This window comes from Pempheris klunzingeri, chromosome 1, assembly GCF_042242105.1.
Source record: "Pempheris klunzingeri isolate RE-2024b chromosome 1, fPemKlu1.hap1, whole genome shotgun sequence".
Lineage (NCBI taxonomy): Eukaryota > Metazoa > Chordata > Actinopteri > Acropomatiformes > Pempheridae > Pempheris > Pempheris klunzingeri.
Window position 1 is genome coordinate 13,758,662 of NC_092012.1, and position 15,333 is coordinate 13,773,994.

The 15,333-nt window shown below is 40.5% G+C and overlaps 1 protein-coding gene across 7 annotated transcripts in view; it reads left to right on the plus strand.

Moving 5' to 3' along the window:
- The window catches only part of plekha7b (pleckstrin homology domain containing, family A member 7b), a 66,619-nt gene that overhangs the window by 19,724 nt on the left and 31,562 nt on the right, over nucleotides 1-15,333 (plus strand). For all 7 annotated transcript variants that reach the window (XM_070833345.1, XM_070833354.1, XM_070833362.1 and 4 more), the window contains one exon: nucleotides 11,141-11,224. In XM_070833345.1, the coding sequence (XP_070689446.1) occupies nucleotides 11,141-11,224 (84 nt within the window). The remainder of the gene's footprint in view (nucleotides 1-11,140; nucleotides 11,225-15,333) is intronic.

Genomic DNA, 15,333 nt, shown 5'->3' on the forward strand with positions numbered 1-15,333 from the left:
GGCTATGATGCACCATCTCAATTAGGGATGCAGTATCCATTTTAACACAGGGAGGATGGTGTGACAGTTCTTACAGTGTTAATAAATGATAAATGCTGTTAAATACAAGTGTGATGCAGAACCTCTCCTCTCCTCTCCTCTCCTCTCCCTTAAATTGCTTTGGCACTCATCAGAGAAATGGCTGAGAAACATATTTAATCTGATAGGATGAGCAGAAAAGTCTGCTCTGTAAATGCATGTGAATGTGGGCACGTGAATGTTGAATAATCTTGCTCCACTGTAAACATAGATGGTGAGTGGTCGTCACATGATCGCCTGGAGTAGATTGCTGGACTTAGTAACCACATTGATAAGATCAAAGCACACCACAACTATTCTTGATCGCCAGGTTGGTTTGTAAATGCCACCGCTTTAACCAGTTGATGCACATTTTAATGTCTATGTTTCTCTAATTTACTTTCAGAGAATCACCTGCTGTGCTGGGAGAAAAAAAAACTGAATTCAAAATTTGTAACTACAGGGTTCAAACGTTAACTTTCTGATGTCAATTTTGCTGGTAATTGCCCTCCTTGAGGAATATTTTACACTTTGTATTTATCATCGCTCCTCCCAAGATGACAAAACTGTTAAGTATTTCTGGACAATGTCTACAGCTTGAAATGTTACTTAATGGCATTCTTATTTCATTTTATTTGATTGTATTTTGTTTTATTACCTCTTTAAACTTCATGACCTCATATAACTTGATGCAAAATCTGCCAGTGCGCTGGCTTGATCTTTGGTGTTCCAGTCAATGGGCAGTATTAATACGTTGTAGTGCTTTGCTATGCTTGAGTGCTGTGTTTTCTGGTTGAAATTACATGGAAATATTGGGTATGCACAGGATGCGTCTGACCTGGGATTAAAGATATCTTTCCGTTGCTGTTATGCATGGCCTTGTTTTGGTTCATACTAGCTGACCCAGATGGGAGCTTGTGGATGAGAACAATAAGGTTGAGTGGAGAGAGTGGGGGACCCGGACCCGACATCTTTTTATCTTGTCTGATTCTTTCTTGTTATTGTTCAGAACGTCAAGCTCTCTAATGCTTTTATTTTGCTGACTGTACAATGATCCTTTTGCAAGTTGAGCCTCCTACACATGGGTGGAGCTTCCTGAGGGAATTCATGGGTGAATCGGTCAAATTCAAATTAACCACTATTAAGTGTCTTTGGGATGTAATAAAAGTTTAATCAGTTTCGACTGTTTCACACTACAAGAATGATCTTCATTGTTACGTTTTTACTCAAAATGGAAGTGACTGATTTTAGATTTTTGTGATGTTGTGTGGCCTGTGAAAGAGATATTATCTGACAATGTTTCACATGCTTTAGGGTTTTGTTGTGCTCTGTTATTACTGTACAGTAAGGTTGGTTCTGTTTAGTCCAGCTATAGATGTCAGTACTATCAACAAGGCTTGCCGCACACCATTCCCACTGGTCTTTCCTGCTTGGAGCTAGCAGTTTCCAAACCATCTGTCTATCTCCTGCCCGAGATTTTCAACTTTAACGTTCCCCCGCACTTCACACTCCCTTCTGTGCTACATTGCACAGCTAAGCGATAAGCTGTGTGTGGCTTTGCAATGTGTCTTGTGACTTTGCATTTATCTACTGTATACTGTAGATACAGTAGCTCAGTAGCCACTGGCCAAATTGTGCAAACTCAGGTTGTAAATGAAGCAAGTTTGATCTGCTCAGCCAGTTTAGATATGATATTTAAGTATGTTTGGATTTGAAAGGGTCATTTTGTTTGATGGTTGTGATAATCTGTGTTTTAGCAGACCTTTTAGACTGGCAAATAAAAACCTATGCTCACCTTTTGTGGGCCTCTTTTCTTCTGCCTTATACACAAGCCTCTGTTCTTTAAATGTCACTTACAGAATGGCAGGATTTGTTACATTTTTAGGTATCGCTAGAGCTTCCTTTACATTAACATTATATTTGTTTGCCATGAATATATGCTACTTTTCAGGGATCCTCCTCTTTAATTTCTCTCTATCATTTATCATCTAGTATAGCATAGTCTTTCCTGTCAAACACAGTATGTCGCCCCATATTTTCAGTAAGTAGATCATATTAGGAATCACTGCTCGCGAAAGTAAGTTGGCGTGCTGACATAAATAGCACAAATATGCTTAGTTCAGCTAAGCATATTTGTGGGAAAAAGTGTTAATAAGCTTTTAAGCTGATGACAAATGCATGCTTTAGATGTGATTTTGGTTACTTGATGGTCCACCTACAATGTAACATGATGTGTGGGTGACAGGTGAAGGAAACCCTGTAGCATGATAATAAGTGCAAAATTTAAGATTCTGTTTAAAAAACTATTCAAACTTTGAGTTTTATTATTTAGAATATTCATTTTTTGTTTTATTTTTGTGGAATCAAGCGACCCATGCTTTGTTATTGCCACACATCGTTCGCATGATTGTAGAAGAAGAAGAAGAAGAGGAGGTGCAGCCTAAAACTGTGGGTTATTCCCTGTGGGTATTGTACGGAGCACGGTTACAGTGCTCATGCTTTACTCCAAAGTGTAAAGCAGCACTGCAGCCTAACAGATCCAGTCAGTACTGTAACAGAGGAAATGCAGCTGTTGCTGTTGTCCTGCTGAGTGCTGATGCGTTGTTTTCGCTTTGCGGCCGCGCATACTGTGATGACCTTTTATGGTCAAATTCCTCAGTTTCAGTCTCATTTACATCATCTTTCTGTCCAAGAGTGATTTAAAGCTATGCACAGCACACATGAAGCCTCTGACAGATGGAGGCCAAAGCTCATAGTGTTACTTCTCATTAACCTGTGATTTCAGGAGGGAAGCGGCTCATGTTCTTTAGCTCATCTGAGATTGGCTCGGACCTTTGATGATAAAGCCTGACTCAATGTCTGGGTGTGTCTGTATGTTTTGTGTGTGTGAGTCAGTGAAGGGAAGCAAAGTGCCTTTGAACCTTCCCTATTGATGTGCTGATCACAGTTGGGGAGAGACTGTTGTGGGACAGAAAAGAGATATTGGCTACTTCAACCGTGTCAGAGTTGATTAGAGGAAGATTTGATTTGTTTCCAGGCAGATTATGACTTTATCTGATTGATTGGACATTTTATGATGGCCACTTTATTAGAAAATTCTATCAATAGGTGAGCTCCACTAATATCACCCATGTGCAAGTAAGGCTACAGTTGAGATTAAGAGCATCCTCTTATGAGCGTTGCAGACTGTCTCTCCTCTCTTTTGCACTGTCAGGTATGTGATGCTTTTGCTGATTGTGAGTTTTTGTCTTGGTGAGAGCTAATTTGCTTTGCAAAATCTTCTCTCTCCATAGCTTTTCAGTGCTCCAAGAAGAGATTTGCCAAGCTAGATCAAATGTCAGATCTTTCAAACCAATTATGGTCCTGTGATGTTTAGAATTACACAAGGCAAAGTCAACTTTGTCAGATTGAGGGCTAATGCAGCACTGCAATAGAAAAAAGTACACCACTCCTCCTTACTGAAAATGTTTAGGTTTGTAGACATCAACTATGGATTAAGAAACTACAAATTATGCTTAATATTGGCTTTTATGATGTAATTCTCTTGAGGCAGAAACACTAAGTTAAGTAAGTAAGTAAATTTAAACTTTAAGAAAACATACTTTGTCCACTTAATGATTAGACCATGAAAATATTTTTCTATAAAAAAACAAAAATGTCAAAGGTTGAGTATAAACAATGGGAAATTGTTATAAAGCCTTTGTTGAAAAATAATGAAGCTCCTTTTGATTACCTCATTTTAATTTTGATTAAGTGTGCAACACCATCAAACAGTTTATAGGCTTTTTCCCCTGCTCACATTCATCAGGACACTCACACACATTCGCACGCTTCAGATTCTGAATTCTTGTTAGCACAAATGAAGAGATGAAATAAAGATGACTTGTGGTTGCTCTGGGTCATCATTATTCACTGAGTGAGGTGCGGGATAAATCTGTGGTATTAAATATTGACCCAAAGCTGCAGGGACCCTCCGTTGATTTATTCCCCAGAGTAATGCTCGCTCTAGAAAACTTCCTAATTTCTTTCTTTGTCACAGCCTGCGACAAAGAAAAAAAAGGATAGCGGCAGGGATATGCTGTGACTGGCAGTATAACCCTGTCGCTATTGATCCCTCAGATAAGTGCTTTTGGAAGTCATTTTGTTTTCATGGTTGGAGGCGTGATAAAACCACAATTTCTTTGATGAGTAACTTCAAATCACCCTTCATAAATATTTATTAGTCAGCTAAATTTGTGCCAATGGAGGCAGTGCTGATGTGGTCACAGTCCTGTAGGTATCCATCTCTCCCTACGGCCATTTTCTCTCTTACTGCATTCATATCTTGTGTGTACAAGATATGAATGTGGGTTTTGGCTGTTTCTATTTCTCTTTTAGGGTTAGAGATAGGTTAAATTGTGTAAAAATAGAATTTCCAATTGAGCAGCCATGAAGATGAGATGCAACTAATGAGCAACAGCTATTTTTGGCAAAAGATTTTAGTTTCTCAACCAGGATTCATGGTGTCACCATTTTCAAGAAATTAGTTTCTGTGCACGAAGAGTAGTTTTTTCCTTGTATCCTAATTCTTTATTATTGGCCCAACACAGGCCTTTTGTGCATTCACTGCAATGCAATTAGCTGCTGCCTTGCTTATGTTTTGGAACAGCATGGCCTAAAGGACCATTGTGACTGCAGTGAAATGTGCTGTGTCAGAACCGTGTGTGTGTTGAATGTTAATAAGGTGACAGCTCTTTCAATTTCTGCCAAACCCTCTGTCTGACAGGATTACAGACACTGGCAAGTCCTTGCACCTGTTTGGGCCTGTTTGAACCTGCCTTTACCACTCTTTGCCAGTGCTGCTTGAGTGGTTTGCCGAATGGCTACAGGCTCTGTGAAAGCAGAGCGCAGACCAGAGTTTTCCCATTTCAATGATGCCATTTTAGACTACTTTACGTGCATGCATAGAGAGGTGCAAGGACTGTGTCCTCACTGTCAACTCAGCTCGGAGATTCTGCTGTTGTAAACAATGAAGAAGATGATGATAGTAGTGAATTAGTGCAATGACGGGGAAAGGCCAGTTAGTCAGTGTGAAATGTGTTTGGTTGGCTTCCCTCATCTCCATACTGAGTGACAATGGAGTCTCCCAGTAACTCTTTGGAGAGGCTGCCTCGATAATTCCTTCACTAATGTCAGGGAAATTAAGCTGAGCGAGGCTGCTGCAGCACTCTGCTATGAAACTGATAACGGTCAGTCAACATGTGCGAATCCTGCTGTAGAATGCTTATCTCCTTAATGGCTCCCTGCTTCTGGATACTGTGCACAAACCACTGTTATTAAGCCCTAATTAATTGTGCCTGCTAGGCCTGGGATGCTACAGGGTGTTTCTGGAGATCCATGATATCTCTCCCACACGACGTAATGTCCTGTCACACATTCACACTGCCCAGAGTGGGGTGTCGTACACACAGAAATGAGTGTTACAGAGCTCAATATTGGTTCATGACACCTCGTTTCACCTCTCACGTGTTCATATGTGCAGCTCATCTTTGATTTGCTTTTGTCTTATTCTTTGGATTCTGCAGATCATTTGCCGTCTAACAGCTTGCTGATATTAATGATGCATTCGTTACAGCTAATTGAATTTGTCTGGAAATGAAGTCAGCAGTCCAACCAAATGAAATGATTGTTGTGTGTTCTCTAGTGATCGGTTACACAACATTGACTCATGTTTTACTTCACTCAGAGCTACAGTGGAAGGCTACTATATTATATCTATTACACCATACTGGTTCAAAAGATGAGTTTGTGTTCAGCTGTCCCTGAAGCTGTCAGTGGATACACCATGGAGTGTAATGCTTCTTTTAAATAGAGTTTTGTAAGATAGAAGAGTTATCTTGATTACACATTAACAGCAACTTGTAAATTTGAAATCTGACAGAGGACATTTTCTGCCTTTATAATCAATAATAGCTTATTATATATCATATAAATTGGAATGTGACTATGAAATGATTATAGAAGCTTTTAGTGATTAATTCACTAATAGATTTACAAATATAAATGGAATATTAGTTTAATGTTCAGTTTAATTTAGTCCAAAATGTAAGTTTTGTGCTCTCCACTCTTGGCTCTACATGATTCCTCCTGCTTCTTGAGTTTTCAGACACCCCATTGATGCTGTGATGCTTATTATGAAGGCTACAACGAGCAAGACAAGAGGCTCCTCTTGCCGATAAGAGAGCTCTTGTCTCTGTACTGTTCTGTGAGTTGGAACTTTTTTTTTCCATTTGGCTATCTGAAGAGAGGTAGCATTAAATTTAACTGCTTCTACATTAAAAATTGAGACATTGAAACAAAAGCGAGGGCAAAGGAGCGAACTCAGACCTCTAAAGTTGCTGCATTTTTAGCTCCCCAGTCCTTGGTTGTCTCATCAGATTCAATATTTACCATGGGCCTACAGTATGCTGGTACCACCTGCTCCTCAGTGCCGCATTCCTCAGGATTAGTTTCAATTCCCTCTTAGGATAGGTCACAGCGTCGATGTTACTGTTAGACCAGTGCTTCAAAAAGTAGACACCAATGACCCTGAAGTGCCCTTGACGGGGGCCCGAGACGTTCAAGAGATGATCTCTCTAACAAGTTGCAATATTGGAACATGGTTTAGATACTTAACACACTGTTTGCCTTGTGTTTAATATGAATATTGCGGTCATTATTTGAATAGTTTTAACAATGCCATCCTAAACCAATCCACTGACCGCAGAGGCGATATTTAACAAAAGCTGATGTGAATGCTGCAGGGGTGCTGCAGAGTGTGTGTTTAAGAGAATCCACTGCCTACCCTTTTTTAATATGAACTTTAAAAACGCACACGGAGAAACTAATTAGTATTTCCGAATGTGGATGACTAGGCCTGTCAAAGGAAGTTATCTTACTGATGATGAAAAAGCAAAATTACAGTCTTCATTACTTTAGCTGCAATGCTGCCTCTCAGAGGGTACCAGTGGTGCACAGTGACCAAAATGCATGTACACATATGACAGCTTCAGTATTGAAGGGATTTTGACAGCATAGTAATAAGCCCCGACACCAAGGAATTGTCGATAAATCAGAAATTGTGCATTCACATACACTACATTCACTACATTCTCTAGATATGTTGATGATCGAGCTACAGTATGCCTACATCAACAGCAGCTACATAATTTACTATTTCTGTGAAAGAGATGATGTTCAAATTCAGTTCTGGGAAAGAGGGAGTGAGAGGGATGTAGAAAATGGAAAGGGAGGAGGATCTGATAAGCAACTGAGGTATTCCCCTGATGGGAGGGAGTTAGATCTCTACTATCGACCCAGCAAGTGTGGGGTGAAACTCGCAGATAGCAAGCCTGAGCAGGAGAAAGCAGAGATAAAGAGCTCCCTCTCCTGCTCTCATCCTGCTGGCTCCACTTAATTCTGCTCTTTGCGGATGCCAGCTGCTGGGAGAGACGCTCTCTGCATCTTCCACCTGCCCTGATAACATCGGGAGGATTTCCATGACCCTGCAGCACCACCGCAAGTCTAGCAGCTGATTCACGATGATTCACTTTTATACAGCAGGTGAGACTGTCTCCACAGAACATATGATACAGCAGAGCAGAATGGGCAGCAAACACAGTTGCTAGCAGTGGGTGAAGTTGTGTTTTTCTTACTGTGATTTTTTTTTCTTCTATGGGAAAGTGATATAAATAGATAGAGTTGAGACTGTAAGAGGATGGTGTGATCCCTGTCTTTGCTGGGTGTTGCAGAGCAGTTTGCAGCCTCAGTTTGTTTCCATTTCGTTTGAGAAAGAGAGAGAGACGTGTTAGAAGCACAGAGCTGTGCCCCTGCTGCTCCTGCTGCCAAGACTTAGCCCTCGTGTTGGACAGGGATTACTCTGAGTCTCTTGTTTTTGCTGAAAAAAAAAAAAAAAAAACCCCGGTATGACATGCCAGGGCTGAACCATGGACTCCAGTAGTTGAAGCATTGAGAGAGAGAGAGAGCTGATTTGAGCTGCAGTGCTGCTGTTTCTACACAGTAGGAGAAGGTTTGGCTGAAATCAAACCAGGTCACCGGTCTTTTCTCAGGTTGCTCACTATTCACATTCAAGTTTGCTTACTTTACATCAAATGCCAGGTTATAGAGAATCCTAAATTTGCTGCTGTAAGTAAGTCTAATCATAAGAATAAAGTTTGGCCACAAAACTGGTGTTTTCTATTTCATATATGGTAGGTTTTCGTTAGCACCTCTACTGTACATGTAAATATTGCTCCATTAAGAGAAGCCCTGTTGAGGCTCTTCAAGGAGAGATGCCAGTCATACTTTCTCATCTTTATCCAGCATGATGGAAACAGAAACTCTACTTGACCTTATGATTAGTGTCTTGGGGCCCTGCAACATGCTGGTGGTGTGAGGCAGTGCCTGTTTTTGGAATGAAGATTTGCCTGAACTTTGATCTCAGTCTAATGTAGAACTTAGGCACTGTTATAGTGCTTGTGAAGTAAAGTAAGGTTATGGAAAAAAATGTCTAAGTATCTTCTGTATGGTGCGTGTAACTTGGCTTTATTCTGATAACACTTATTTTGAATTTGAAGTTACACAATCTGAACTTCAAAAATTACATGCATGTTGGTTTAATTCCGTTTATTCATTCATTAAGAAATAAGCATATTCCTAAGAGGTTTAGGAACTAGCTTGCTATTTCTGTGTTTATATTTACACCGTATCCTTAAGATATTTTTGACTCAAGAACGCAATTCATTGATTTGAACTACCGTGACTGTAAAGAGTGACTGCATCCCAATAAATGTGACGTGATCGAAATTATTTTTTTTAAAAAGAGGCAGGGGTGACTGCAAGCTAGCTTTTTACCTTGAGTCATGCACTATATGGTGACAATCCATGATTTACAGTCGTGATTATGAGTCACTACACAAAATTACATTTGTGACATTAAATTCTAGCAACTCCTTCCAACTGGCTGCTTCTCTAAACATAATCTAGAAGGCAGTGTGCTACAGCTCTTCTGCAGCAGGAGTTCATTTTCCCCTTCGGGACAATGTTGTCACAAACATTGATGGAAGCTAGTTCTCTGCAAACAAACAGACCTACTGTGCTGCAGTGTTTGTACACTAACTGGGGATGCTGCAAATTCCGTGACAAATAGTTCAGAAGTAATGCGGCTAAAACAAAAGCCTCAAAGAATGCAGATTCCTAATTAACAGGGGATGCTGGTGCAGTGCTGTGTGTGCCCAGTGCAGCTCAGCAAATTATGAGTTGTTACCCAGAACAAGCCTGTTTGTGTGTATGTGTTTGTGCATGTGTATGTGATCAAGGGTTGTTTTTACACGAGTGTATGCGTAGGTTTTGTGTATTGTTTATGTTTGATGTCATGTCTTTTGTGTGTGCACAGTCACTCAGCATCACTCCTGTTCAATACACCCTCTGAACTTTTCTGAAATGTCAACTCATAAATCTTCCCACCCTCCTCTCCCCTCTCTTTGCTGCATGGTGATGCAGTGAGGCATCGCTCTCGGTTCGCATCACTTTGCACCTTTAAAGTACTGAAGTTTTGCAACTGTTTTTCAGAGGATTCAGACCCTTACTGCTGGATATATAAACATGTATTCACCCTTGGTGCACTTTAAATTAGGATAGTGAGTGTAAACATGTTTATCTTAGCTGTCTGTTTATCTGTATACCCGTGTGTATGGCTTTGAAAAAGCAGCATATGGATTTAGTTTCTGCACAGCAGTATGTGCTCTACGGTTTCGTTGCACACTATTTTAAAGCTTCTCTTGTCATTGAATGTCATTTTTTCTGCTGTAATAGTCTGTGATGGTGACAGGAATAAAATACAATACTAACTAAATACTAAATATACTAATGCCAAAGTTAAGAGGATTATATTATAGTTCAGTACATTATCACAAGGTCACTCTTGCCAGTTTTTCCAGCCAGCCTGACAGGGACAAAGACTTCAGCACTTTAAATCTGTTTTCTTCAAACTCAGACAAATAGCTGTCTCATTACTATCTACACCTTGGTAGAGAGACCACACAGGTCTTTGCAGTTAGATATTAGTAACAGCAGAGGAGCTGTCAATGCTGGAAATTCTTCCATAACATTACATTGTGTAATGTCTGCACATTATTATATTTGCATGTAAAGCACAGTTGGAAAAGTTGCTGATGGAATAGACATCAGAAACCCAGCAGCATCTCAAGGGATGTGTCACAGTTTGAGGAGATAACACCAGTGGCAACTAACCAATCCTGGATAGCTGTGCTCTTCATAGATCCTCAGCAGTAGTGGGATTTTCTGTGGATGGTGAGAGAGGCTAAATGAAATGGGCACCTGAGCACAATGAATGATTGAAGCTGCCATGATGAGGTTGAACTTTGGATAAATACATCAGTAGATTAAGTCTTTTTTATAACGCATAAGAAACATTGTCCAAGCGCAGTATGAGAAACAAGGAGATTCATCTGAATATGTTTCAATCTGTCAGACCAAAGCTGTTGTTCTTTAATAGTGTATTTAACAACAGATTTGTAGACTGAACTTGATACTACAAGACACAGTGTGTGTTTATAATAAATTATATTGTTAACAATATAGTCGCACGTGAATATACAATAAACAACAAAGCAGAGTAACAGAGTCACTGCATAATATTTCATTCCTCAACACCAGCACCATTAGCCACTTATCTGTTTCTTATTCTTTCCTGCAACAGTAACATGTGTTCATGCCCTAGTTACAGCAATGAATGGCCCCATCTAACTGAAATCAATAAAGCCTGGTGAGCTGGCTAAGGGAGAGTGCTGAGCTCTACACTTTGTGTAATAGAATATGAGCAGTGGTTCCTCACCTGGCTGCAGTACTACCACAGATTCTTTTACAGTTGACTGAGGTGTTTGTTGTAAGCCAAACTTGTTTTGTTGTGTTGTAATCTCAACCAGCAGCCAAACAGAAGTATAGCAACACAATAGGATTAAAGACTTGATAGTTATTTTGTTTTCTCCCTTGGTGTTATTTTATCTCTCATCGTTTCAATTCTCAACGTCCCTCTGTCCTGCAGCCACAACCTGAGGTCTACAACGTTTCGGCACCCCGTGACTGGACAGATTTCACCTGAAAACACAGAATACACACTACAAGACAGGTGAGCGCGTCTTTTTTTTTTTTTTTTTTTCTTGGAATGATGCATACGTGGCATGCTTAAATGCACAGATAGTTCAAGGTCATGCAGTGGGAGTCCAGGAATAGACTTGAAAATAGCTTGTCACCCTCCCTGATGCACATCATGAGGGGACTGGGGAGGTGGGGGGAGGTGTCTCTTCTGCAGTAATGAGCACAGCAAAAACAGTTTCAATTGTTTAAGGAACTAGTATATTCAATACCAGCATGCACTCACTTTGGATCCCAGAGACTCATTAGTACTATTATTGCTGTAATGGGATTTATGGTAATGGCATAGCTGACACTCACATATGATTTTGACCATGTTAATATCACATCTGGAGTCATGAAACTCTCTCATTAATCAGCCACATTCTGCTTATGATGGCTTTATTTTTTTTCTGGTCCATCTGGGCTATTTTTCTCAATCTAGTTGCAGTCATAAAAATGGAAACCTCATGACGGATATTGACAGAGCCCCCCCCTTCCAAAAAAATATATGTGCCAACTGAGTTTTCCTTTTAAGAATGACCAACATGTCACCAACATTTTGAGAATAGGAAATGTGCTAGAATGACGACATTGTGTTGTTTCATTTACTGCAGTATATATATATATGGCCATGGCATGCCGGTTGGATTTATTGTTATTGTTTTCTGTCATTGTGTGAATGTCATCCTGCAAAACCATCAAAGCTGTATGGCAGGTTTAGAGCATAATATCAGGCAGCAGGTGTCTGATCGTATTTAAGCTGGTGGGTGTAAGATGATCATGCATAGCACGGATTCCACTGTAGGCAGAGGCAGGTTGAGAGACAAACGTGACCTCCACATTCTCTCTAATTAAAAGATGTTCTGTTAAAGCGACGCAAGACTGATTGTGATTCATCTGCATTCTCCACCGTCTTTCATTTCCCGAAACTCTCCACTATCCCTACTTAAGTTGTGTTGAGCCATGGATTTGTATATTATCAAGGGGCTTTAAAGTTGCCTTACTTGCATACAACAGCGGTAGAATGATTCTTTTACTTTGAAATGCCAGCTATTATCTCTTTAAGCTACGGTAAGAATAGCTCCAGCTTTATGCCCCTCTCATGAAAGCATGACAAGGATGTCACGACACGGCTACACTCCACCATATATCTTCCTGTCCCACGTACCTGCTAACTCCAGAAACCAAAGCCACCAAAGTCACCTCCATGTCGGCAATTACCTCAAGAGAATAGTTGGGATTTCAGCAAACACACTGAAGGAGACAGACTGACGGAGTTCAACTAAAATCAGGATAGAGACAGATTCAGCTCCACCTAATGTCTTCAACAAATAATCACAGCTGGCCAGGACACACCAGGAAATATGGCTACATGTGTGCTACTGTAAATGTGATCTACAATTTTATGTCTGTCTGTCTGTCTGTCCATACATACGTATGTCCCATCCTTCTGAACGCTGTGGGGAAACACCTTGAGTGGAATTCTTCAAATATGGCATAAATGTCCACTTTGACTCAAGGATGAACTAATTAGATTTTGGTGGTCAAAGGTCAAAGGTCAAAGGTCACTGAGACCTATTAAGACACTTTTTTGACCATAACCCAAGAATTAATACGCTAAATATGACAAGATTTCACACAAATGTCTAATGGAATGACACAATGAAGTGATTGACAACTGACTTCAGTGTTTTTCATAGAAACTGGTGCCACATCAGTACATGTGAACACATGTTGAACACCAGCTGTAAACACTGGCTGCATACACTACAGTATTTCACGATGTACATTATCCATTATCCCTCAAGCAGCTTCCATTAAGTAGCTTCAGCTCAGTCTTAAACTAAGTCTGTGTAAAGTTATCTAGACAAGGAGATGTCACGAAGGCAGCTTGACACATGAACATGTCAGTCAATTTCCTAAAATTGTAGGTTATACACATGAAGTGAGTTTGAATTAGCTATTTTAACTCTGGCATCTGCTCCAAACTATTCAGCCTTGCAGTGTACACACACACACACACACACACGGCTGCGTAAGGATAATTCGAAACAAACTTTCTTTGTAGCTGTATTTCTGTGCCGCTCTCTTCCATCCTTTCTTTTCATAATGCTGTTGTAGAGTTCAGTGGAGAGTGTGACAGCTGGGGTGCAGTCTTGGTAACGGACGTGTGCGACACAGGCATGACCTCACTGTGGTTGGAAAATGTTTCTGTTCACTGTCATGGTGATGTTTTAGGCTTCAATCTGCACATAATGATATCTGAAAGGGAAGTTGGAGTCGTCCGCGAATCACTGACTCCGTTCCAAGTAAGGAGAGCCCTGGTGTGTTCCCTGGAGACCCGTATCGGATTGAGGACAGAGCAGGAAAAAGAGCTTCAGGGGGCCCTTCCCTATGGAGAGGTCGATCAGCTTATGCTTTGCTGGCCTGAAGGCTTTGACTTTGTTATGGATTATCACACTATGATCAATTCGTCAACTCCCCTCATGCTCACCCACTGCCTGAAAGGATTAGGAAACGTCAAATATACCCTCATTTCCACCATAGCAAGAGAAGCAGGGAGAAACGGAGCCCCCTCCCGTTCTACACTTCGTGATGTGAAATATCGCTCCACTCCACCACATGCCACAACAAATCTCCCGGGGAACTGTTTCAATGACAGTGGTGGTAAACAGTATGAAAGCTTCACATAAAGCAGCAGAGTCCCCTTGATAAGACAGAAACATCCTGTAAAAAGGCTGGCTACAGTCCAGGCTGTGAGTGCAGACACTGCACGTTTTGTTCCACTGTGGTCTCTCTCTTGTTGTTCTACCAGCCTTTTTTTTTTTTTTTTTGCTTTAGTCTCTCACACACATCTCTAGCTTATCTCCCTTTCCTTAGCTTCAGTGTAGCGCGGCACACAAAGCAGGAAAAAACAACAGGGTTAGAGCTCCTTTTAACCCCTTTGTGGAACAGTGCAGGGGGCTGGTGGCTGTGTTGTAACACATTTTTTCCTATTGTAAGCTCATTCCTGCACTCTGGAAGAGGTTCTGTCAAGTACCTGCCTAATATACCTTTCTAAGAAGAGATAAACATCATTTTCTAGGTCCATGAAAGGGAATATGAGAAAAAAAATCACCATTCAATTAAACACTGGAAGTGATGTAACATGGTTTGACCGTAGGTGCTCGGCCTGCTGGTTCCAGCATTCCAGAAATAGCCGCGTTTATTAGAATAGTGCCATTTAATACGTATAATATCAGGTTGGAGAAAAGTGGGCAGATCATTTTAGGCTAAGAAAAGAAGCGGAGCATCAGAAAGATGAGGTTACAGTGAATACGTGGTCACCAAAAATGCGATGACAGAATTGTGAAAAAATGTTTGATATGGCATCCTCAAACAGATATTTCATCACCTCAAGATTTCTCCAGGGGCATGGAGAAATCATTTCATTTGACTTTTAATCCAGTGGTCTGCACAGCCTCAGCAACAGGAGGTCTGTGGGATTTGAGGTTGAAAAATTTGCTGGAGCCACATGTTATTACTTAATCAGCACAGACTTAAATTGCTAAGAAATGATTCTGGGACCTTAAATCAAATTGATCCTTGCTATCTCCAGTTTTCCTGTTATCAGTGATGCAGCTCATTTTGAGCATGTAAGACAAATCAAAGGCTGCAGCAGAATGGAAAAAAGTCCTTGAAATAGAGTGAAAACCAGGTGAGAAAAAAATCTGGCTCCAACATACATTATGTAGCATTAGCATTATGAACCTTTAGTCAAGTGTAAGGTGTGAAAATATGAATTTCCAGCGTATTGATTTTATTTATATATGTCTCTTTTCATGAGTTGCTGCTACTTTTGTGTCATTGTACTAGCGCAATGACCAAAAAAAAATCGTCATTGGTATTAAACGATATATGGCAGTAATCACCTCAATGTCCGCTGATATAGCCCCATTTGTCCGACTCATCCTAACCTTTCTCTGTGTAATTCTGAGCTGAAGGTTGGAGCTGTTTACTACCTCATTCCATTAACCTTTAGCAGTTTGGTGAGGCAGCAAATAAATGGTACAATGTTGCACACTCTGACATGATTTCTTATCCCCTCTCTCCACTGCCTTT